Source organism: Temnothorax americanus, unplaced genomic scaffold (assembly GCF_048541705.1).
Source record: "Temnothorax americanus isolate GAGA-0224 unplaced genomic scaffold, ASM4854170v1 Scaffold33, whole genome shotgun sequence".
Classification (NCBI taxonomy): domain Eukaryota; kingdom Metazoa; phylum Arthropoda; class Insecta; order Hymenoptera; family Formicidae; genus Temnothorax; species Temnothorax americanus.
This window is the reverse complement of record NW_027509475.1, coordinates 167,696-191,778: the sequence shown is the minus strand read 5'-3', so window position 1 is coordinate 191,778 and position 24,083 is coordinate 167,696. Positions and strand designations below refer to the sequence as shown.

Sequence of the window (24,083 nt, the reverse complement as noted above, 5' to 3'; positions counted from 1 at the left end):
TGACACCTGATAAATTGCAGGTGTCATATAAAATAATGAAAAGTAGAGAGTTCATTGGCACTTCCGGAAAAGTATTTTCACACTGTTCACTGAACGCGGTCTCTTGTCAAACTGATGACAAGCAGGCGGCGTGTAAAGGACGATTATTGATTGCGTACAATTATTGATTGGATACGAGCGTGCGCTCTTCTTAGGACAATGCCATCGACGCGTCGCTTCACAAAACATTATTAAAAGCTGGCGCAAGCGTACTTATGCATGTCTCTAGTTAAGCTATAGCTGAGCAAAACTTAAGATGATCATTGCAGTAACGTATCGGTCGTCTTTGTGAAACGATCATGAGCAATCCGAAACACATAACAGACAACAAAAACCCCAATGACTACGGTACACGAATAATTCGATGGTTTCTCATATCACTAGGTGCTTGGCCGCAAACGAGCGCATCAAACAAAATGAAAAAACTCGCGGTGTCAATGCAAATCTTCATTTTTTCGACCGCGTTGGCAATCATTCTGATACCATGCATGTTGTACATAGGGTTCGAGAAAAAAGACATTAAGACTAAATTACACGCCATCGTTCCGCTGTTTAACAGAATTTCAGGATCCTTATCTTACTGGATAATACTTAAGCGTAACAAAGACGTTCAACGTTGCATACGGCACATGGAAACAGATTGGAAACTCGTTCGGAGAATCGATAATCGCAAAGTGATGCTGCAATATGCCAAGTTCGGCCGCTTAACGACCGCCTTATCCGCGACGTTTATACATGGTAGTACGTACATCTTTAACGTGGTCAAGGCGATGGAAACAACAACCGTTATCATCGGCAACAAAACTATTACGATACATCCGATGACATGTCCAATGTACAGCAGGATACTTGATGTGAGATTCAGCCCTGCGAACGAGATCATGCTGGGTGTGCAATACTTGTCGACGTTTGTAATGGCTTCTACTATAGCAACTGTTTGTAGTCTCGCTACCGTCTTCGCGGCACATGCTTGCGGTCAACTGAATGTACTGCATACGTGGTTAAACGAGCTCGCCGAGGAGAAAAATAATCATTTAGCAGAACAAAAACTTGGAGCCGTCGTGAAACATCATTGGAGAGTCCTCAGGTATTTTACTTAGATATAAAGTTTTGATTGCACTTTGTGCGAGTTTCTTTTTAAGTATTAAAGATAAATAAACATTTCTATTACATTGCTTTGCACGAACTAATATTTTACGCTAACCTTAAAATATTGTCAACTATAAGTTATTATATAAAAGGAAAAAGTTTGTTTGTTCCATTGTTCAGGGTAATCTTAGAAATTATTGAATCGATTTCAAAAATTTTTACACTGGTGGATAGCTTATATCTTCCCGAGTAACATAGGCTGTGTGCCATTGTGCTACAATCCAATTTGAAAAAAGAAATTCGAGATATTTAAAATTTAAAATTTTTTAAAATAGTCGTACTTAATAACTTTTCCTGTTCAGATTTTTCTAATCAACCAAATCTTAAAATATTATATATAAAATAGAAAAAACTGAAGTATTCAATAGAATTCAAAAAATTGTTAATAATAAAAGGGTATTAATTTCTATCTAAAAAAAATCTACATGATTGCTCTAATTTTCGTAAATTTTGAGATATTGAGCTAAATTTTTTTTTATGGATAAAGTATCATTAAAGAAAGGTTGTTTTGAATTTGGAGGGATCGGTGAAGGAGTTCCCAATTTCTGCTTAAAAAATGTATAAGTTATACATGTAATTTTATATAGAGTATCATTAAAAGAAGGTTAGTATTGAATTTGGCGATAATCGATAAAAGGATTCTTTTTTTTTTTTAATTTTGAATTTTTTGAGATGTCCGTGGTTGCTCTAACTTCTGCCAATTTTGAGATATCGGGCTGTTTATAATTCTATTATATTCTTCAGTCTTTTCTACCTTTATTTTATATATAATTCTTTAAGATTTAATTGTTTGGACCCAGCTCTATACGCAATCAAAGGTCCATATGCGAAGTCCATGTGTGGGCCATATAATCCGAACTCCCAAAGTCAATATCGATTTGACATTGAGTCGATTGTAAAATCCCACCGCGTATTCCGATGATCCCAAATGACCTACCATTTTCCTTCAAACGTTTACAATTTCCCGTTAAAGTTTCTTTTGCGTTAACGATTAATAAATAACAGGGACAAACTTTCAAATATGTGGGCATAGATTTAAGAAAAGAGTGTTTTTTTCACATGGAAAACTTTACGTTGGTTTATCTAGAATAGAAAACGCTGAAAATCAATATATTTTGATACCAAAGGGGAATGAAACAAAAAATATAGTAGGATATTCAGAAGTCCTATAAGTCCTATAACAAATGCACTTTTTGGTAGATTTTTAGCTGGCTCCGTCTAGTGCTAATCTCTTTACTTCGTTGGTCCGCGCGCAGCCTGTAAAAGGTCCCAAAAGTCGACTTAAATTATCTTTATTTCAAAGGGTCGAAACGATTAGTAGATTAGGGCTACTGGGAACATCACTAAAAAAACGAGTTAATAATAGTAGTACCTCATGGGTGACGTGGAAAGCTATTAAAAATATGTGTTTATAAATCATACATTGGTGGATAAAAGATCAGCTAGAACACAAATGTAATAACACATATAAAGTCGTTTAAAAAAAAGACGCCCAAGCAAAGCCCCGGGCAACCCCCTTAGCTAGTATATTATAAACTTAAGTGTACATGAGAGAGAAAGCGAAAAAAAGAACTTCCATACAAATATTCTATTTAAATTCATTTTAAACAATCTACATATAACTCGCGTCAAAGAATAATGGCTATATGTGTATGCACATCCCTCCGTCAGCAATCAATTTTTTACTAACACTGCCAGTGTAAATGAGGTCTTTTAAATCCACTCTTTTTATTTTTATGTTCTAAGCTTTCAAAAAATAAAAAAATTTTGAGTTACTTGTCAATATCTCTACTACAATATACAATATCTTTTGAAGCCAAATATTAAAGCCAAACCATTTGCTTATAAAGCGAAATTTGAACACAAATACGGAAAAAATAGAAATTTGTTTAAAAATTTGTAACTTTGCAACAAATAAATATTTTAAAAAATGATTGCAGGGTTTTGTACTTCTCAAACTATGATCTTACAAAAGAATCTTATTTGATCGACTTCAAAAAGTATAATTATTATAACAAATAAAAATAGTAAAATTTTAAAAGAGGTTTATTCGTGTACTAAATACAGAGAAAAATAAAGTTTAACTTTCTTTTGCTTAGAAATAAACATTTACTGTAAAAAATTGTTAGTTATATAAAATATCATTGCAAATATAAAAGAAAATTATAAATAAAAAGTAAAAAAGTATCGTATTATTCGTCATTTCTCTCCGCCATTTTATAAATAATGTGCTCTACTAATGATAGAAGTGCTTTAATTAGCAAACACTTGAAAATATAGCAAAAAAACAAAAAAGAAAACATTTACTTACGACGATAAATATCAATGCCGTCAGCAATCTGAGTCATTCAGGGCACAGGCCTATATAACTTTCCCGGACCGTTACGCGATGCTCGAACACGCATTGACGGGAACCAGCACCGCCGCAGCAAAACCCCTCTACCATAAATATTTCTTAGCAGGGGATACCTGCAATCGCTGCTTCCTTCTCTCCAAGAAATTCAAGAAACACATTTCGCTTGTGCCTTAAAAGACCCAGAGCCGGTTGTTTCAACCTATTGGTAAACTAACTAACAGTTAATCATATATGTCTTCGTTTTTCCTTCAAATTAAACAAAGATAGACATATGATTTAATTATTAGTTAATTTACCAATAGGTTGGAACAACCGGCCCCCAGATTGCTGATGGATACACACACACGCACATGGATATACACAGATATTCCTATTATTTAACTGTCTTTCATATTACAAAAAGATTGTAAAAAAAAATATTATTCTGAATACTAACAAATCGTAGATCGTGTAAAACAAAGTTTGCAAAAGAAACGTACCATCATGCTTGATGTGTTGTAACTGCAGATATATGTTTCAGTTTTGTACAACAAATAGAGAGTATTATGCATAAAGCCTGTCTATCAATAGTGATGGGATGCACGATAAATATGTGTTTCCTTGGATATTTCCTTGTTATGGTATGCTAAAGATAAATAAAACTTCCTCTCGCAGATATGATAATTGAAATGCCGTAAAAACAGATTACCATATTTTTCTGCAGTAAATAAAGATAGCAATTTATTTTTCAGAACTGGAGTGCGTTCAATAAGGCAAAAATATTATCAAATTTTATGACATACATGACAACGATTACAACTTTATTTATAATTTGTTACATCGGTGAAATCCTCACGGAAGAGGTAATAAAAAAGATTTTTTAGAGACGTGTAAAAATTCATTCATTTTGGTTATATATAAAATATAATACAATGTCGCTTTGTTAAATAAATATGAAAATATTGAATGTTTCATTATTAATATCTTATTATTATATTTTTAAACAAATAAAATACTTGTATTAACATATCAAAATATTTTTTAATATCAAGTTACATACATAGTACAAGTAATTATACTATTATTGCGATTTCTTCTGGAACCAGTATCGATCTCTACTGAAATCATCGTTAGTTACCAACTGAAGATCTAACTAGAGATCGAAATAACAGAAATCGCAGTAACAGTGTAAATATTTGTGCTACATAATTTAATTTATCGCATGTACAACCGCGCACCCCAGACTCACACTAGCCATTGAACTGTAACTACAGTAATACGAATCAAACAAATAAATCTGATTAATTATATCCTACGATAACTTTTTACCATCGACATTAGATGTTCAGATACTTAAAGAAATTTTTAAATATTTTTATTTATTTTATATATTTATTTATAGTGTGAAAAAATTGGAGACATAACATATATGACTAATTGGTATAAACTGCCTCACAAAACAGCGCTCGGTCTCATTTTGATAATCATGCAATCGAGTCACACTATCAAGATAACTGCGGGAAAACTATTTCTGTTATCCATAGCGACCTTTGGTGACGTAAGTAACACACATACTACAGTTATTGACGTCGAATATAAAATTTTGACCAAATTTACTTTCTTACCGTTCATAAATTGTTATAATAATTATACATAATAACTTTACGATTGAATCTGATATAATATACTGTATCAAAGCAAGTTTCAACAACGTAATAATTTATTGTACATTTTGTTGTTAACAAAAAAACAAAGCCATTTCGTCATTTCAGGTAATCAAAACTTCCACGGCATATTTAAATATCTTACGAACGATGACCACATAAATTGCAGAAACTCTGAAAGTTATAAAACACATGTATGGAATATCTTCCAAGTAGAATAAATGTTAAATAAACGTGCATAATAATAATTATGGTATAACAGAATTTTCTGCGATTAAATTCTTGAAAGTACAAATAGTATTCCCTACAATTTCCCTGAAACTAAAAAAATTAAAACCAATACTTTACAAAACTTGCATGCACAGCCACAAAAAAAGTACTTTCGTATTCCTTCCCGAACGCGGCCTTGAAACTTATACATTGAGAAATAGATTTAACTCACAACGCATAACAACGACGCGGTTTCGTTAATGTTAACAGTAAAGCGAGGAGCACACACTTCTGCACAACGCATAATGCGTAAGCATAAGAAAACTGATTGGTCCATGTACAAGTGCATAAGAAAATAGACCAATCAATTTTGTTATATGCTTACGCATTATGCGTTGTGCAAAAGTGTGTGTCCGGGCCCTAAAGAATTGAAATAACAACACACTACTAATAAAAGCATAAAGGCATAAAACAGAGGTACTGCAAATACCTTCATTCCTTCTATTTTTTCTGATTTCTGCGGCGTAAATACCGGAGTTACCCAATTCTTGTGTCAGAAACTTTTGGACTTTATTACGCGTATAGTACAATATATCATTAGATTAAGAATTTTTCTCAAACAATAATTTATCATATTATAAACGTTTTACCTGATAAATTGCAGGTGTCATAAAAAATAATGAAAAGTAAAGAGTTCATTGGCACTTCCGGAAAAGTATTTTCACACTGTTCACTGAACGCGGTCTCTTGTCAAACTGACAAGCAGGCGGCGTGTAAAGGACGATTATTGATTGCGTACAATTATTGATTGGATACGAGCGTGCGCTCTTCTTAGAACAATGCCATCGACGCGTCGCTTCGCAAAACATTATTAAAAGCTGGCGCAAGCGTACTTATGCATGTCTCTAGTTAAGCTATAGCTGAGCAAAACTTAAGATGATCATTACAGTAACGTATCGGTCGTCCTTGTGAAACAATCATGATGAGCGATCCGAAACACATAGCAGATAACGAAAACCTCAATGATTACGGTATACGAATAAATCGATGGTTTCTCATATCACTAGGTGCTTGGCCGCAAACGAGCGCGTCGAACAGAATAAAAAAACTCGCGGTGTCAATGCAAATCTTAATTTTTTCGACCGCGTTGGCAATCATTCTGATACCATGCGTGTTGTACATGGGATTCGAGAAAAAAGACTTTAAGACTAAATTAAAGGACCTCATTCCGCTGATTAACAGAATGTTGGGAACAGTAATTTACTGGATATTAATTACGCGTAACAAAGACATTGAACGTTGTATACGGCATATGGAGACGGATTGGAAACTCGTTCAAATCGATAATCGCAAAGTGATGCTGCAATATGCCAAATCCGGCCGCTTCATGACCGTTTTGTGCGCGACGTTTCTACATGGTAGCACGTTCATCTTTAACGTGGTCAAGGCGATGGAAACAACAACCGTTATCATCGGCAACAAAACTATTACGATACATCCGATGACATGTCCAATGTACAGCAGGATACTTGATGTGAGATTCAGCCCTGCGAACGAGATCATGCTGGGTGTGCAATACTTGTCGACGTTTATAATGATTTCCTCTATAGCAACTGTTTGCAGTCTCATTGCCGTCTTCGCGATGCATGCTTGCGGTCAACTGAATGTAATGCATACGTGGTTAAATGAACTCACCGAAAAAAAGAATAATCATTTAGCAGACCAAAGACTTGCGGCCATCGTGAAGCATCATTGGAGAGTCATCAGGTATCTTACTTGTACTTATTGTTAAATAATAGAGTTTTGATTGCACTTTGTGCGAGTTTCTTTTTATTGAGTATTAAAGATAAATAGCATTTCCATTACATTGCTTTGCATAAACTAATATTTTGCGCTAAACTTAAAACATTGTCATATATTATAAACTTAAGTAGGGAAAAGTGAAGCACGTTGAAACACCTAAAATTCAACTCGCTGTATTTCTTTAAATATTTATGCTAAAATTTTTTTAAAGTGATTTTTAACACAGATTTACTAAAATTTTAAAATTTTAATAAGTTTATTGGTGTATAACGTGTTTTACTTCTTAAATAATTAAAAAAAATCAATTTTTAAAAAGTGCCTCAACCTGCCCCACTAATGGGGCAGGTTAAGACACCCTGTAGGGAGAATTAAAACAATGTGAGACACAATGAGACATCAATAATAATTTGTGTTATCACTTATTTATGAATATATATTCGATAGAAGCAATGTTAGAACATAAAAAAATATTATGATAAAAAAAACAGTGTGTCGGTATCAAAATTACCTTTTACTTGAGGTTTTTTCCGTTATATGACCATTTTCAATAAGCAACAAATCTAAGACAAGAAACTACCTAATATAAAATACAGTTATCTTTAAAGGTGTCTCATTTTACTCCAAAAAGTTTTATATCTCAACCTGCTCCATAGTTATTTGTCTAAAATCTAAAATTTCTACAATCATAATAAAATAATTAATTCAGTTTACCTTAGCAAATTAAAATTTACATTTAATACTCAAAAACACTTATCTTTCGCTCACAACAAAACAATGCAATCTGACTACAAAAACTAAGATTATGTTACCTCCTGGATAAACAAGGCATGCAGTGATGACAGTGCAGCAAACCTAAAAAGCCCCCTTTCCCTCCAACCAACAGTGTCTCAACGTGCCCCGCATTCCCCTATACATGAAAGGCTTAAAAAAACAAACAAATATTCTATTTAAATTCATTTTAAACGATATGCCTACACAAATACACACACGCACACGCACACACAAGCACCCTCACATACACATACATGTACATACATCGCAGATGAGTGGGATGAGTGTATTCTTATTATTTTTTGTTCTTCATATTACACAGTACACAAAGATTGTAAAAAAGATATTCTGAATACTAACACATATCGTAGATCGTCTAGAATAAATTTTGCAAAAGAAACATACCATCACGCTTGATGTGTCGTAACTGCAGAGATATGTTTCAGTTTTGTACAACAAATAGAAAGTATTATGAATAAAGCCTGTCTAGCAGAATTGATGGGATCCACCATAAATATGTGCTTAATGGGATATTTCGTTGTTATGGTATGCTAATAATAACTAAAACTTTGTCTCAAATCGCAGATAACAGATAATTAATAATAATTAATAACAAATAACAGATAATTGAGGTGCCGCAAAAACAGATTACCTTATTTTCCTGCAGTAAATAAAGACAGCAATTTATTTTCCAGAACTGGAGTGCGTTCGATAAGGCAAAATTATTATCACATTTTGTGGCATACATGACAGCGTGTATCATTATATTTATATATTGTTACATCGGTGAAATCCTCACGAAAGAGGTAATACCTTAAAATAAAAAATATTTTTTAGACGTGTGAAAATTCATTCATTTTGATTATGTACACTGAGAAAAAATTTGTTAATCCAGAAAAATATTTAGTCCAATACGTGCAACTAAACATTTTAGTTAGTTTAACTAAACATTAAATATCAAATTACGTACATAGTACAAGTAATTACACTGTTATTGCAATTTCTAGAACCAGTATTGATCTCTACTGAAATCCTTAATGGACTTTAGTGGACTAATTAGTCCACTAAAGATTACCAAATGATGATTTTACTACAGATCGAAATAACAGAAATCGCAATAATAGTGTCAATATTGGTATTATATAATTTAATTTTCCGCATATATACAACTGCATCCCAGACTCACACTGTCCATTGAATTGTAACTACAGTAATACGAGTCAAGCAAATAGATCTGATTAATAATATCCTTTGATATCTTTTTACCATCGGCGTTAGACGTTCAAAAATACTCAAAGAAATTTTTAAATATTTTTATTTATTAGTGTGAAAAAATTGGAGACATAACATATATGACTAATTGGTATAAACTGCCTCACAAAACAGCGCTCGGTCTCATTTTGATAATCATGCAATCGAGTCACACTATCAAGATAACTGCGGGAAAGATAGTTCTGTTATCCATAGCAACCTTTGGTGACGTAAGTAGCACACATACTACAGTTATTGACGTCAACTATAAAATTTTGACAAAATTTACTTTCTTATCGTTCATAAATTGTTATAATAATTATACATAATAACTTTACGATTGAATCTGATACAATATACTGTATCAAAGCAAGTTTCAACAACGTAATAATTTATTGTACATTTTGTTGTTAACAAAAAAACAAAGCCATTTCGTCATTTCAGGTAATCAAAACTTCCACGGCATATTTAAATTTTTTACGAACAATGACCATATAAAACGTAGAGAAACTTAGTTATAAAACACATGTATGGAATATCTTCCAAATAGAATAGTTGTTAAATAAACACGCTTAATAATAATTATGGTATAACAAAATCTTCTACAATTAAGTTCTTGAAAGTACAAATCGAGGTACAAATAGTATTCTTTACAATTTCCCTGAAACTAAAGAAATTAAAAACAAATACTTTACAAAACTAACATGCATAGCCAAAAAAAAAGTACTATCGTATTCCTCACCAAACGTGGTCTTTAACAAGCATGTCAAGTACATTAGAAAAAATAGCTAAAATATAATACAGATCATCGTTTGTTCACTTGTAATAGCAATCGTTACGGTGCCATGTATAATGTATATATGTTACTGTGGAGGACCTGGCTATCACAACGAAGCTGGGCGCTATTAGGTTTCTGCCTATGATTATGGGCTCAATAAGATATTGGATGCAGCTCCTGCACAGCCACAATATTCGGAATTGTATGTTCATATGGAGACTGATTGGCAGCTCACACAAAGAATCGGAGACCCTGAAACAATGCTGGAATATGCAAACTTCGGACGTTTTCTCGCCGCAATCAGTGTGGCGACATGTGGGAACATTGAAGTTACATCGAATTTCCGTGAAAACCAAATATACCACGCTAAATTCATGAATCGAATGTATTACGAAGGTTTTTGAAGTCTCTAAACACGAATTTATTATCCAAATGGCAAAATGTAGAAATGACAAATCAAATAAGGTCCTTGACATGTAGTTTTGTACGTAGCATTACGATAATAAAATATTTTATCAAAATGAGTCTGAGTGGGCTTTTTCAGACATGCTGATTACAAATCCATTAATTAAATAAAAAAATCTAACATGGCGGATTTAAAATGGCCGATCCAAAATGTTTGTATTGCCGGAATAAAATCAGGTAATTCACTTATTTTTCTTCTATAAAATAAAATAAAATAAATTATTATATTCGAATGACACAAAATTGTTGGTCATGAAAAAATTTTCGCAAAAGTTTATACAATATAAATTCCTAATTTTTATCATATATGTATTTACTGCTTCTATTTCTATTTTACGATGATGTAAATTTTATCACCACTTAAAACTGATTTTGTCTTATTAATCAATACAAGGGACGTAGCTAATATATGCGTCGTCGAACAAAAGAAAATCTACTAAATTAAAGCTCTTTTAGTATCACTTCCACGAATCTACGCTTACACTCCTCATGACACGCGATGTTCTCTTAGACATCTGACAGTAGAAACTCCCGACGAACAACTTATATCGATTGAAATTACGCCCCTCTCAAAGTAATTTTAATGCCGTTCACCAAACTCTTCCGAAGGTCGGCGCAGGCGCTTTTTCATATTCAACTCCAGCACGATGAATTGCCTATCCATGGCAGTGCACCGTGCGCTTTCGTGCAGTGATCATGTCAAATTCCAAATGTGCGCCAGAAAGCGACATATCAAAGAAATATAACGATTACAGTTTACAATTGAGTCGGTGGTTTCTCGTGCCAATCGGTGCGTGGCCACAAATAAATGCGTCGAACTCAATATGGAAAATCCTTGTGTTACTGCAAATTCTTATTTGTTCGAGCATGGTAGCATCCGTAACGGTACCGTGTTTGTTACATGTGTTGTTAGATAAAGTTAGCATCAAGGCAAGACTGAACGCCATTGGGCCACTGCTTCACAGGATTATGGGATCGATAAATTACTGGGTGCTACTCAAGCGCAGCGGTGATATTCGCAAATTAATGCGACACATGGAGACAGATTGGCGTCTCATACAAAGAATCGACGATCGCGAAGTGATGCTGCAACACGCCAAATACGGTCGTTCTGTCGCCTTGATCTGTGGACTGATCATGCAAGGCGGTGCCTTCTTATTCAGCTTAGCAAGGGCGATGAAAACTGTACCTATCACTGTTGACAATGAGACTTTTACGACGCATCCGATGACATGTCCGATTTACAGTAAAATCATCGACACGAGATTTAGTCCTGTAAATGAAATCGCATTGGTTCTGCAGTTCCTGTCAACGTTCATAATAAATTCCTCTACCGTCGGTGCTTGCAGTCTAGCCGCTATCTTCGCGATACATGCTTGTGGTCAGCTGAACGTGCTGTACACGTGGCTGCATGAACTTGTTGAAAAGAAGAAAGAAAATGATACAGCCGAAGGAAAAGTGGCCGTTATCGTGGAGCATCATCTAAGAATATTGAGGTATTTTACACGCAGGCACATGTTAAAAAACACATTTTTCAGAATTCTATAAATTTAATAAACAAACTAAACTCTCTAAACTTACTTGGAATAATGTAAATAAATCATTAATTATAATCATTTAAAGATAGATATTTTTGTTAGAATTAAGATAAATTTATTTTCCTTTTCTAAATTATTAAAAGAGGATCTGTCATCATAGTGTTCACGAAGAGCATCAGTTCAATATACGGATGATTCGTTTGTAAAAAAAACTCTATCGTGTTACACCTACATCTATAATACGTTTCAGTTTTATATCACGCGTGGAAAGTATTATGCATCCAGTTTCTCTCACGGAATTGATGGGATGCACAGTAACTATGTGTTTACTTGGATATTACACCATTATGGTACGCTAAAAACGTAAGGAAATCTTATTAGAAAATTTCATTAGAAATTCTTAATAATCGCACCTAATTGTAATTAAATTTATGAGAAGCCAAATATCGCTATTCTATTACAAAACGCGTATTTAAAGTAATAGATTAAACGATAAAGATGAGCCTAAATTTTAATTTTTAGGCTTGGGAAACGCTCGATACAGCAAAAATAATATCTTATGTTATTATGTATTTATCGATGAGTTTCAATATTTTTATATTTTGCTACATCGGAGAGATTATTACAGAACAGGTAATACATCGAGAATTAAAATGCTGAAACCAGGAAATGTCAGATTTTGACATTTTCTCTAATAATCCATTCAATACTTTTAAAAAAATAATGAAATATAATACTCGTATATATTAATATAAAAATCTCAATATATAATTCACTTTTAATAAAACTAAATATTTCCGTTTCATTTAACATCTTTTGTTAAATTGTCAAAATTTTTATTTTTGTCAAATTCTTTTTATTATTCAAACAGAATTTAACTCTTATGTCAATTTGTTAGTGCAAATATGTCGGACAAATGGCATACATGACCGATTGGTATAACCTACATCACAAAACTGCGCTTGGTCTCGTTATGATTATTGCTCGATCGAATAACGTTATCAAGATGACTGCTGGAAAATTATTTCATTTGTCTATCGCAACTTTTGGTGATGTAAGTAATACAGATATACCGTTTCTTTGTTTCCTTACAAAAATTTTGATAGAATTCTTATACCTTATCACTAATTTTCTTATATACTTTAGTAATTGCAAATTATAATCATCTAATAAGAATTGGATCGTTCAATTGGATTTTCTATTATCTTTAAAACATTAATATATCTATAACTTTTATAGAATATAATATATATTTCTGCATTGTGTAGAAACAATCATGTTGTTGTTCCAGGTAATTAAAAGTTCCATGGTATATTTAAATCTTTTGCGAACAATGACTATGTGAAACGTATAATATTTATGTAAAACATAAGTTAAGAAACATGCAAGATATATATTTTATATAAAATAGAATATATAGAACAAAATTAATATATATATATATATATATATATATATATATATATCTTAAAAATAAGATTTAATAAATAAAATCCATGATTTTGTCAGACTCAAGATTATTAGTCATTTTCAAAGATGCACGCTGTACAATTTTTTGTAATTTTCCCGATACTTGTTACTATACAATTTCTACATTTTATGAAATACTGATTTTCATAATTCATCAAAATTACATATTCACCCTTTTTAGCAGCATAAGAAGAACGGTCTGCATAAAATCGAATAAAAAAATACTGCAGTTACACCTGATAAATTAAAGCGTATTCAGTATCGTTTCTACGAATTCATTCGTATGGTCTTTGTGACACGCGATATTCTGTCTCATAACTGATACTATAAAAAACTCGCGACAATACAATTGCTTAAACACGCAACACTTTCAGAGAAATTGCAGGTTGCTCACCAAACTTTTTAGGAAAGTTGGCGCAGGTGCTATTTCACATTCAACTTCGGCACAATGAACTGGTCATTCGTGATAGCGCATTGCATATGCCTTCCTAAAGTAATTGTGCTGAACTATAGGTACACGTGTGGCAGGAAGCGTGGAACTGAAAAAAGTGACGATTGCAATTTGCAATCGATGATTTCTCATTTCAACTTAAACATGTTACATATGAATTAAAAATTGACTACTTTTTCCTAAATTATTAAAACTGAATATATATTGTGCTCTACGCGGAAAAGGAAGATATTCGTAAAATTAAACATTTGCTGACATATTTTACGTAGAGTCACGTCTAAAAGTGTTGTATAACTATATATCAGTGTTATAATACACCTGAAAGTATTATGTAAAAAATTTTGTCTTGCTAAATACTGCATACTTAATTAAATATTACTTTATAATATCTATATTAAAAAAAATATTAAAAATATATATAATATGTAAATATATTGTTCGATGTTTATTATAATTTTATTTTTATAATTTTCGTTTTATTCATTCACAATATTCACATTATAATTTTCTCAATTATAAAAAATGTTTTTAGTATTACAAAATTAAAATTTAAAAAATTAATTAATTTATTTATTTCTGAAGAAAACTGTCAATAAATTTGTACTTTCCAGAAATAGAGTGCATATGGTAAAATTTATTAAGCAATGTTAATAATTTTATGACTTTATACATACATACATATATATATATATATATATATATATATATATAAATTATGGATTATGGTTAAGTTAAATTATGGATATATATATATATATATCCATAATTTAACTTAACTCTTAAATGCCACACCTCTCAAGAATCTCGTAAATGACATGAGGAGTCTAAAAGACCCTATTTCATATATAATTCGTTAAGATTTGGTTGATTAGTTCTGGAGTTATAGAAATTTCGGTAAATTTGGCACATACATATACACATACCGACATTTTTTAAAATAACGATTTTTCAAGGTTTTAGAACATTCTGAACACTTTGGCAAAAGCAACTAAAAAAAAATTTTTTTTACGAAAACAAAGCTTCCTCTATGAGGAAGCAAAATTAAGTAAACTGAGTACTGCTAAGTGAACAAACAGGTAGGTCAATCACTCAACTATCATCAATGGAAACATGAGCTCCATTTTTGGCAAGAACATTTGAAAATATATCATTGTAAAAGGTCTGGGGTCCGCTGGACCCCAGGGGGCATTTAAAGGTTAATACAAATCCATTGTTAATACAAATTTGTAAACCATCATATTCTTTTCAAGCACTTTTCACTACACTATAACATAATCGACTGCCTAATTTTGGAACAAGTTTCATTTGTGTATCGATTAAAAATAGTTTCACCCTTTTCCTCTCGAACAAATCGATATAAACACAAGTATCATGCATGTTGTTCAACTCCCCTTACTCTGAAGGGATAAGACAGATAAACAGAATGGAACTGATAGGGAACAAAATAGAGCTACCACAAGCGGATGAGGGTCGAGGGATAAGTTCTTATTATCCGTTCAAATAAAAATACAGAAACGAATGAGTTACAACAGAGTTACAGTAACAAAAAAAAGGTAGTCGAATTGCGTGACTAGTCTGTCGTTTTCGCCGTCTATCTTGCAATGAAAATTCACCACCACTTCAATTTGCTATCGATTACCTGAGAGATGTGTGTATAAAATGAAAGTATATAGTCTCATAGCCAATATACACCGCGCACGCGTTACTCTGTAACTATTACCCCGCGTACGTTTCGAGAAATCTGCGCGAGTCAATCGTGTTTCTGCGCTCGAGAAGTGAACATGACGAAGCTTCCACAGAACCCGCCGATCATCTTTAACTACGTAAAGAATAAGGAGTATAGCATCAAGCCGATTCGTTGGCTGCTGAAGCCGATAAGTGTCTGGCCGATGACGGACTCGTCGATCGCGGAGAGGATCTCATCAGTAGCGTTGCTGATAGCATGCATTTTTTTAATCGTCAGCACTTTAGTGCCTTGCGCGTTGGCCATAATCTTAGACGAGAACAAAGATATGGAGATGAAGATACGTGATTTTGGACCGCTCAGCAACTGGGTGCTGGCGAGTCTCAAGTATATTTCGTTGCTGGCGCACGTTGACGACATATATCAATGTATCAAACACATCGAGATGGATTGGCGGGTTGTGGCAAAATTCGAGGAGCAGGAGATAATGCTGAAGAATGCCAGGATCGGTCGTTTCGTCGCAATATTCTCCGCGACATTCGTGCACAGCGGCGTATTCTCGTACAGCATTTTCCGAGGAATGACGTTAAGCGAAGCCGCCGTCGGGGGCGATAACGTGTCGGTGCGTCCGCTGCCTTTCGCGTTCTACGATAAGCTTCTGGACACCACGACGAGCCCGATGTACGAGATAGTGTTCATAATACAGTGTCTATCCACGTTCGTTGTGAATTCCATAACAGTAGGGGCATCCTGTCTCACCGCCGTGTTCGTTATGCATGCCTGCGGTCAGTTAAAAATCCTTGTGTCCTTGCTGGATAATCTGATCGACGAAAGAAACGAAAAGAGAGACTCCTCGCAGCAGAAGTTCGCCATCATCGTCGAACATCATTTAAAAATACTCAGGTAATCAAAGAGACAATTTAATAATAAATTTTTTGTATGTAATGACGGATATTTTTATCTTTGTTTTAATTACATGCTAAATGTTGTGTGAATAATATCTACATTGATCTATTATTAAATAAGTATGTTAAAATAAAACCTCGAATAAAACATGTTAATAATGTTAATACACAAAAATGTACCATTATTTTAATACGTTATACATATATCATATATTCTTAAATATATGTATTTCTAGTTTCGTGTCTTACGTAGAGAAAATTATGAATATAGTTTGTCTCGTGGAAGTAGTAGGTTGCACGATGCACATGTGTCTCTTGGGCTATTATTGCATACTGGTATGCGTATTGTGTGAAACTTTGCCGCTGGTTACCTATTGCTCTAATGAATTAGAGAATCTCTTTTAGGATTGGAACCAAGACGAAAAAGAAGGTATGATGGCATACGCTATAATATTGATCTCAGTTACTTTCAACATCTTTATATTTTGTTACTTTGGGGAGATCCTTTCAGAACAGGTAACGGCAACGCTTGTTAGACATATGAAAAATGATTTTATACCTATTCGATAAGAATACCAATCGATAAAAAACTTTACGATCTATTAATAGTTAATTTTACGTGTGAGTTTTATCGAAACGCGATATTGCCGCGAGCGTATTTTTTCGATTTAATCGTAATATAACAGAGCGGCCAAGTTGGTGAAACTGCCTACATGACAAATTGGTATCTGTTACCCGGAAATACCGCTCTCGGTCTCATTCTGATCATTTTAAGATCCAGCATCGTAATCAAAATCACTGCTGGAAAGATGATTGAGCTTTCCCTTTCTACCTTCGGTAATGTGAGTATATAAAAAAATAGTATTTTTAATTTGCAGACATGTACACTGAGAGAAAGATTTTGTTACTATATAAACAACCAACATTTTTTGCTGCAAGAGCTAATTAATTTTGCAATAATAGCAAAACCTTTTATTGTAATAGCAAAATTTTGCTGAATTTTGCTATTACAATAAAAGGTTTTGCTATTATTGCAAAATTAATTAGCTCTCGCAGCAAAAAATGTTGGTTGTTCACATAATAACAAAACCTTTCTCTCAGAGCTTGGTAAAAATTATTATAAAGATTAAATGATTGTTTTAATGACAAACCAAACAATCACATTTTTTATACTGACAATATAATTAAAACTATTTCAGGTAATTAAATCCGCGTTAGCATATTTAAACATACTTCGTACTCTTATTATATAAATAATATTAATGTTATACATATATATGTATATATATATAGATTATAAACAATAAATATAGTATGCAATTGAATAATTAAATAATAATAATACTGTTGTGAGAGAATATTTTACCCGTCATATTTTTAAGTAAAATATAATTTCACTTTATTACTCCTTTAAATTTGCGCATCCTGAGAGAAATATGATTGATCTTCTTAATAAAATTAATTTTTTGCATATTCGCTGAGGTAAATCGCAGACGTGATCCACAATATAACTGCGCGTTCAGCAGAACTGTAATATTCCGTACGTATAACTTCAGACCTAACTATCGATTACAAGCTGCTTCTACCTGTTGCCGCGGCGGCTACACGACAATACATTATTAGGACCATTATATCATGTGCCGTTCAATGTCTGCGCACGCGCTGACCGTTACTATTGCGTGTGCGGCAGCGAAAGGACAGCCTCAGTAAGTTCGCTACCTTCGTCAGAAAACGATGGAGGATGATCTCACGGATAGTACTAGCGTCTCCGTATCCACGTACTTGATTGAATACAAATACAACGAGTACAGTATCCAGATAATACGTTGGATTCTCAAGGCGATTAATGTATGGCCGCGTCCCACCGATATCTCAATCATCGAAAAGATCCGCTCCGATTTCGCGATATTCGTGTGCTACTTCCTGATAATCAGCATCATGATACCAACTGGTCTGAGTATACTCATCGACTCGCAGCAGTCGAACGACGACAAGCTGTTGAGCGTTGGCCCATTCACCTTCTGGCTCATAGCGATGATGAATTATTCTTGCCTCTTGATGCACGTGGACGATATACACGACTGTGTGGAGCACGTGAAAGCGGACTGGCGAATTATCAGAAGATTCGAGGATCGGAGAGTGATGCTGAAGAGCGCCAAGATAGGTCGATTCATCGCCGGTTTCTGCGCCGTGTTCATGCACAGCGGTGTGTTCTCGTACAATATCGTCCAAGGCCTCTCCAAAGTTATCTTACACGTGGGGAATAGTACCGTCGCGGTTCGCGCGTTACCCTATCCCTTCTACATCAAGATTCTCAACGCGCACGTCAGTCCGACGTACGAGCTCGTGTTTTTTGTACAGTGCCTCTCGTCCTTCGTCGTCAACTGCGTTACAGTCGCCACATGCGGCCTGGCAGCGGTTTTGGTGATGCACGCGTGCGGCCAAATGAAAATCATGATATCTTGGCTCGAAAATTTCATGGACGACAAAAATGAGGAAAAAACTTCTATTCCTATGAGACAAAGGTTCGCAATTATAGTGAATCATCATTTGAGAATCTTGAGGTGAGCTATCATTTCTGACTTTTTGCTGTGTACTTGATATTTTCTAATTTGCATCACCAGATCCAATCCAATTTAATTAAATCGTAACGTAATTAACAGCTGATATCAGCAAATTTTTTTAATGCAACTGTTATATGCTAACCCCTTCGTTGGCATTGACGCAATAGTGCGTCAAATTAATCGGTGCCCTGTGTGGCATTGACGCAATAGTGCGTCAATCTTTTTTTTTCTATTCTTGCTCCGATTTGGCATCCAAGTCTTACACGGGGGGTTTTGGGGTCGCTGATTACAAATCTAAATTCAAAATTTGCAAATTAAAAATGGCGGATAAAAATGCAAAAAATTACTTGATTGGGTTAAAATTTGCCATTTTAAATTTTCGAATTTCAAGTTCAGATTCGTAATCAGCGCCCTCAAAAACCCCAGGGTACAAATTTTCAGAATAAAAAATTTTGCTGCCATTTTTTGGGCACTTTTTGTCGAATTCTCTCTGCCAACGAAGGAGTTAAGTCATAATTTAGTTTCATTTTTATATGTTACATAATAAACGTTATATGCTTAATCGAATAAAAATTGCTGCAAAATAATTACGATCTATCGTGATCATACGCTATATTTGCAGTTTTGTATCCCGTACAGAGAAAATTATGAATATAATATGTCTTGTGGAATTAATTGGATGTACGATGCATATATGTCTTTTAGGATATTATTGCATTATGGTATGGAAATTCTTCCATAGAATATATATGTATATAGTCACAGTTTATATATTTTCGTTTTACTATTCGTTTTACTATTCTACCACTTGAATGTACCTAAGAAATTAGGTACTTAATAAAATAAAGTCTCTTTTAGGATTTTATTCACGACAATCATCAAAGTATTTTGTCGCATTCAATGGTATTATCTTCAATTACTTTTAATATATTTATATTCTGTTATATCGGAGAAATACTTTCTGATCAGGTAACATTTAAAATTAAAAATAACAATAAAAAGTTCTAATAAAAAGTTGTACGTTCTAATAAAAAAGAATCGATATAGAATCGGCGATAGAGTTTATAGTGCTTATACTTACAAGATCGAAATTTATTATTGAAATTTATTGAGATGCAATATCGCTGGTCTCTTTAATCAAATTATAACAGGTATATACAAAACGGCCTTTAGGGCGAAGAAATCGGTAAATCGGCCTATATGACAAACTGGTATCTCTTGCCTGGAAAAACCGCTCAGGGGCTCATTCTGATAATTCTAAGATCCAATGTTGGCATCAAGATAACTGCCGGAAAGATTGTTCAGCTCTCATTTTCCACTTTCGGTGATGTAAGTATGCAAAAATATATATTATTTATAATTTATGCATATAAAACAACATAAAATTTGTATTCATATAAAAAATGTTTGACTGCATTAAAATTTTATCACATTTGTAATATTTCGTGCAATATATCTGTATAAAAGTATTTTAAGATATAAATATTTTTTCAAAGAATAATGGATTTTTGAACGAAGATGAGTAATTTTTAATTGCTTTAGGTAATTAAATCTGCCTTAGCGTATTTAAATATACTTCGGACTGTACTGCTTACGTAAATAATTGTACAACTTTGGTATGAAAAAAATAACATGCAAAAAATAAGCAGTTTATAATAAATATAGATACTTGATAAAAACTTTATGTAATGTTTTTTTATGTTAAATAAGTATTCATTATCCCGGCCGCAAATCATAAATTAACAAAAAAAATAATACTTTTGTTTACCAAATGTTTTTTTCTTAATATCACAATGGGTGCTTTTCATTTAGCGACTCAAATCGATACAAGTCATTCTTAACTCGACTTGTGTCGTTAACTAGAAAGCACCCAACATAGATTTTAATTATAGTTAATTGTAGAATTTTATGAGATCAAAAATATAGTATGTGTATACGTAGTGTGCACACGAACGCAAGTCTTACTTACAAATTCAGGAGGCATCAGTAATACATATAAATATGCTTCAAGCAATTCTCTTTCATATATTTATATTTATATATATATATATATATATATATATATATATCTATGTAAAAATATTAATTATATTAGAAATATTGAATTTATCAAAATAAATTAATTTATTCAATATTGTCATTATATTTTTTCTTATACGTTGCACTCTAATAATAGCTAATAACTTTAAAGAAATATTTTAATTAACCTTTCAGAAAAGAATTTATATCTCACATTTGTTCTTGCGCTACTTTTTAAAGACACACTCATTCCCATCAGAATAACCATATGTAGAGTGAGGTATACGTAAAAGGTCGTCTACTGGTTATGTCAGAAAATATGAAGCAGGAAACATGTATCCAGTATATTACGTATTCCCCCTTGATCGTGAACAATAGCGCATCAGAACCCTTTTTTCCCATCAAATTTACTTCCTTATCTGCATCCCTTCAAAAGGACTTGCACGCAGCACGCAATAAAGTTCCAGGAACCATAGGTCTCACTAATAAATAATTAAATAGCAGGTAGAAAAGGAAGAAAGGAATCAATTGCGTTCACGCACGAACGTTTATATGGGCGGACAGAAGACGCACATGCGCGTGCCGAACTGGCTGACCGTCAGCAGTTCGCTGACGCTCAGTCAGTTGCGTGCATCGTCGCGATTTAGTCCTTACTATGCTCGAGCATTCAAAGTTGAACTCTGTCAAATCCATTAATCTCGAACTAACGGACGGTTGGAACTACAGCATTCAGCTGAATCGCTGGTTCCTGAAACCGATCGGCGCGTGGCCGTTGACTCTCTGCGAGACCACGATGGAGAAGATCGCTTGCATGATCCTGACGGTGGTCAGTTGTTTCCTGATATGTTTTCTGCTTATCCCATGCACTCTTTGTACCATCCTAGTAGACACCGATCTCGATACTAAGATCAGAATGATCGGTCCGGTCAGTTTTATCCTGATGGCCGCGGTGAAGCAGTACATCCTCATCACCCGCAGTGAGAACATCAGCGAATGCTTTCGGCATATCCGCACGGACTGGAGTCGCGTCGCGTTGGCTCGTGAGAAAGACCGAGAAATAATGGTGGACAATGCCAAGTTCGGCCGCTGGCTCTCCTCTATCAGCGCGATGTTCATGTACTCCGCCGGCATATTCTTCACCACGGTGATGCCGATCTGCGCGAGAAGAACGGAGATTATCGACAACGAGACGGTGAGGATGCTCTCCTTCCCGATCTACCGTGGCCTCTTCGATCCGCGAACCACGCCGGCCTTCGAAATAGCGCAGTTCACGCAAGCTCTAGCTGGTTACGTCATTTACACGATCACCATCGGCGTGTGCAGTGTGGCAGCGGTATTCGTCATGCACGCCTGCGGTCAGTTTCAGATACTCATGCTAAAGATGGATGATCTCGCGGATGGAAAAGAAAGGAAGAGCGCGAGCAGCACGCACGAGGGAAGGCTCGGCGACATTGTAAAACATCACATCAGGATACTTAGGTAACCTGCGCGTTGATTTCCATATTAATCGCGGTTTGTAATAGCAGCTTATATGCAAAGATTATACCCACAAAAAATATATCATTTGCAATTTGCGAAAATCTTTCTTACACAATATCAGAATCGTAACTTTATAATAAACGATATAAGTCTTGTGTGTGCAAATTTTTATTATTAAAGACAGACTTTGTAAGCCAGCAAACCTGATAATTACTATATCATAAAAATGTATTCCAAGAGATTAATATATTATTATATAAATCTGTAATATAAAAAGATTTCAATTTCCATTTTAATTTTAATCGCATAACTTGCAGTTTTATCACTCGCACCGAGGAGCTTTTAAACGAGATTTGCCTCGTGGATGTAGTTGGCTGTACGCTCAACATATGCTTTCTGGGATTCAATATGATGACGGTACGAAACATATTTTGCGAACGATATTTTAAATACGCTACAACATAATACAATTACGTTTCATGACGTTAGCCTTCTAGGAATGGGAACATCGTAAAACATTAGGAACGATGACGTTCAGTTCGTTGCTCATATCCTTCACGTTCAATATATTTATCCTTTGCTATATCGGCGAAATTCTTGCCGAACAGGTACCTAAACTGTAATTGCAACTTTTACATACTTATTGCAAATATGATTTAATATTTGAGATAAAATGTTAGCGTAACAATAAGAAAAATTAATATAAATTTTATTTTTTCAACTTTACAGTTAATTTTTTCAAACTAAAAAAAGAAGTTCGTTATTTTTCTGTTAAATTCGTTAAACTTGATTTTATACAAAAAAAAATCAAACTTTTTCATTAAAGCTTCATAATATAAATAATTGCTGTTAAACGTTATTGTAAGAATTGTTTTCTGTAAAGAACATCACCAAAATCTCTTTAACAGTGTATACAAATCGGCACGAAGTCTTATATGATAGACTGGTATCGTATACCGAATAAGGGTGCGCTCGGTTTGACATTAATAATGGCCATGTCTAATGCTACGATCAAACTTACAGCCGGAAAATTTATGGATTTATCTTTGGCCAGTTTTTGCAGCGTGAGTAAAAATATCGATAGAATTATTTCCATTCATACAATTATTTTCAATGTCATTATTCATAAGAAATGGATGTGCAAGAGAAAAATTTCAGATCGTGAAAGCGGCCGTGGCTTACTTGAATTTACTTCGTACCTTTTACGTTTAATACGGTGATATCATGGTTACGGGATGTATTATAGTAACGTTGGCGTTAAAATATATTTAATAAAAATTAGATATAATATATATATTCGCGCGCGTTAATAAATCGTGTTACATAAATTATCATTTACGTAAATGTAAGCTTGAAATAGAATAAAATTTATTACAGTATTAAAACTGCAAATTAACTAATTATATCTTAATAAAATATAAAGCTATGTTATATATACGCAAACTTGCGCGCAAAGTGCATACAGCTAATATCCTTACGCATTTACTCTACTCTACTGACTGTAATTC

The 24,083-nt window shown here is 33.7% G+C and overlaps 6 protein-coding genes and 1 long non-coding RNA gene across 18 annotated transcripts; 6 read left to right on the top strand and 1 right to left on the bottom strand.

Moving 5' to 3' along the window:
- The first annotated feature begins 15 nt into the window (after positions 1-15).
- Positions 16-5,432, top strand: LOC143901429 (odorant receptor 82a-like). 2 transcript variants are annotated; one of them, XM_077413756.1, is made up of 5 exons: positions 18-1,126; positions 4,065-4,164; positions 4,276-4,386; positions 4,926-5,081; positions 5,296-5,432. In XM_077413756.1, exons 1-5 carry the CDS (start codon positions 339-341, stop codon positions 5,347-5,349), a joined length of 1,209 nt encoding a protein of 402 aa, XP_077269882.1. In that variant the 5' UTR covers positions 18-338; the 3' UTR covers positions 5,350-5,432. The 2 variants fall into 2 exon arrangements, with proteins under 2 accessions (XP_077269881.1, XP_077269882.1); XM_077413755.1 differs by lacking the exon at positions 5,296-5,432 and having other exon boundaries at positions 16-1,126; positions 4,926-5,282.
- On the bottom strand, positions 994-4,174 carry LOC143901439 (uncharacterized). Its single transcript, XR_013258071.1, has 2 exons — positions 3,841-4,174; positions 994-3,713 (listed from the first exon to the last, which is right to left on the bottom strand). It is a non-coding gene; the product is annotated as an uncharacterized LOC143901439 (long non-coding RNA).
- A 481-nt stretch (positions 5,433-5,913) lies between the features above and the next one.
- Positions 5,914-10,308, top strand: LOC143901430 (odorant receptor 82a-like). 2 transcript variants are annotated; one of them, XM_077413758.1, is made up of 5 exons: positions 5,916-7,164; positions 8,418-8,517; positions 8,667-8,777; positions 9,297-9,452; positions 9,667-10,300. In XM_077413758.1, exons 1-5 carry the CDS (start codon positions 6,377-6,379, stop codon positions 9,718-9,720), a joined length of 1,209 nt encoding a protein of 402 aa, XP_077269884.1. In that variant the 5' UTR covers positions 5,916-6,376; the 3' UTR covers positions 9,721-10,300. The 2 variants fall into 2 exon arrangements, with proteins under 2 accessions (XP_077269883.1, XP_077269884.1); XM_077413757.1 differs by having other exon boundaries at positions 5,914-7,164; positions 9,297-10,308.
- Positions 10,309-10,757: 449 nt separating this feature from the next.
- Positions 10,758-13,388, top strand: LOC143901428 (odorant receptor 82a-like). Of its 3 annotated transcripts, none has more exons than XM_077413753.1 (5): positions 10,765-11,961; positions 12,254-12,353; positions 12,526-12,636; positions 12,902-13,057; positions 13,295-13,388. In XM_077413753.1, the coding sequence occupies exons 1-5, from the start codon at positions 11,162-11,164 to the stop codon at positions 13,346-13,348; spliced, it is 1,221 nt and encodes a 406-aa protein (XP_077269879.1). In that variant the 5' UTR covers positions 10,765-11,161; the 3' UTR covers positions 13,349-13,388. The 3 variants fall into 3 exon arrangements, with proteins under 3 accessions (XP_077269878.1, XP_077269879.1, XP_077269880.1); XM_077413754.1 differs by lacking the exon at positions 13,295-13,388 and having other exon boundaries at positions 11,245-11,350; positions 11,431-11,961; positions 12,902-13,251; XM_077413752.1 differs by lacking the exon at positions 13,295-13,388 and having other exon boundaries at positions 10,758-11,961; positions 12,902-13,180.
- A 1,434-nt stretch (positions 13,389-14,822) lies between these two features.
- LOC143901434 (odorant receptor 10-like) lies at positions 14,823-17,781 on the top strand. 3 transcript variants are annotated; one of them, XM_077413763.1, is made up of 5 exons: positions 15,224-16,511; positions 16,750-16,849; positions 16,919-17,029; positions 17,200-17,355; positions 17,713-17,781. In XM_077413763.1, the coding sequence occupies exons 1-5, from the start codon at positions 15,706-15,708 to the stop codon at positions 17,764-17,766; spliced, it is 1,227 nt and encodes a 408-aa protein (XP_077269889.1). In that variant the 5' UTR covers positions 15,224-15,705; the 3' UTR covers positions 17,767-17,781. The 3 variants fall into 3 exon arrangements, with proteins under 3 accessions (XP_077269890.1, XP_077269891.1, XP_077269889.1); XM_077413764.1 differs by lacking the exon at positions 17,713-17,781 and having other exon boundaries at positions 14,823-16,511; positions 17,289-17,471; XM_077413765.1 differs by lacking the exon at positions 17,713-17,781 and having other exon boundaries at positions 14,824-16,511; positions 16,919-16,943; positions 17,025-17,342.
- Positions 17,782-18,069: 288 nt separating this feature from the next.
- LOC143901423 (odorant receptor 10-like) lies at positions 18,070-21,792 on the top strand. Of its 3 annotated transcripts, none has more exons than XM_077413740.1 (5): positions 18,070-19,077; positions 19,700-19,799; positions 19,936-20,046; positions 20,251-20,406; positions 21,598-21,792. In XM_077413740.1, the coding sequence occupies exons 1-5, from the start codon at positions 18,248-18,250 to the stop codon at positions 21,790-21,792; spliced, it is 1,392 nt and encodes a 463-aa protein (XP_077269866.1). In that variant the 5' UTR covers positions 18,070-18,247. The 3 variants fall into 3 exon arrangements, with proteins under 3 accessions (XP_077269866.1, XP_077269867.1, XP_077269868.1); XM_077413741.1 differs by lacking the exon at positions 21,598-21,792 and adding an exon at positions 20,620-21,077 and having other exon boundaries at positions 18,072-19,077; XM_077413742.1 differs by lacking the exon at positions 21,598-21,792 and having other exon boundaries at positions 18,085-19,077; positions 20,229-20,400.
- Positions 21,752-23,953, top strand: Or35 (odorant receptor 35). 4 transcript variants are annotated; one of them, XR_013258069.1, is made up of 5 exons: positions 21,752-22,575; positions 22,893-22,992; positions 23,073-23,194; positions 23,484-23,639; positions 23,734-23,892. XR_013258069.1 is itself a non-coding variant. In XM_077413746.1 (5 exons), the coding sequence occupies exons 1-5, from the start codon at positions 21,752-21,754 to the stop codon at positions 23,785-23,787; spliced, it is 1,245 nt and encodes a 414-aa protein (XP_077269872.1). In that variant the 3' UTR covers positions 23,788-23,951. The 4 variants fall into 4 exon arrangements, 3 of the variants coding, with proteins under 3 accessions (XP_077269872.1, XP_077269871.1, XP_077269873.1); XM_077413746.1 differs by having other exon boundaries at positions 23,073-23,183; positions 23,734-23,951; XM_077413745.1 differs by having other exon boundaries at positions 23,073-23,183; positions 23,484-23,953.
- The last annotated feature ends 130 nt before the right edge of the window (positions 23,954-24,083 follow it).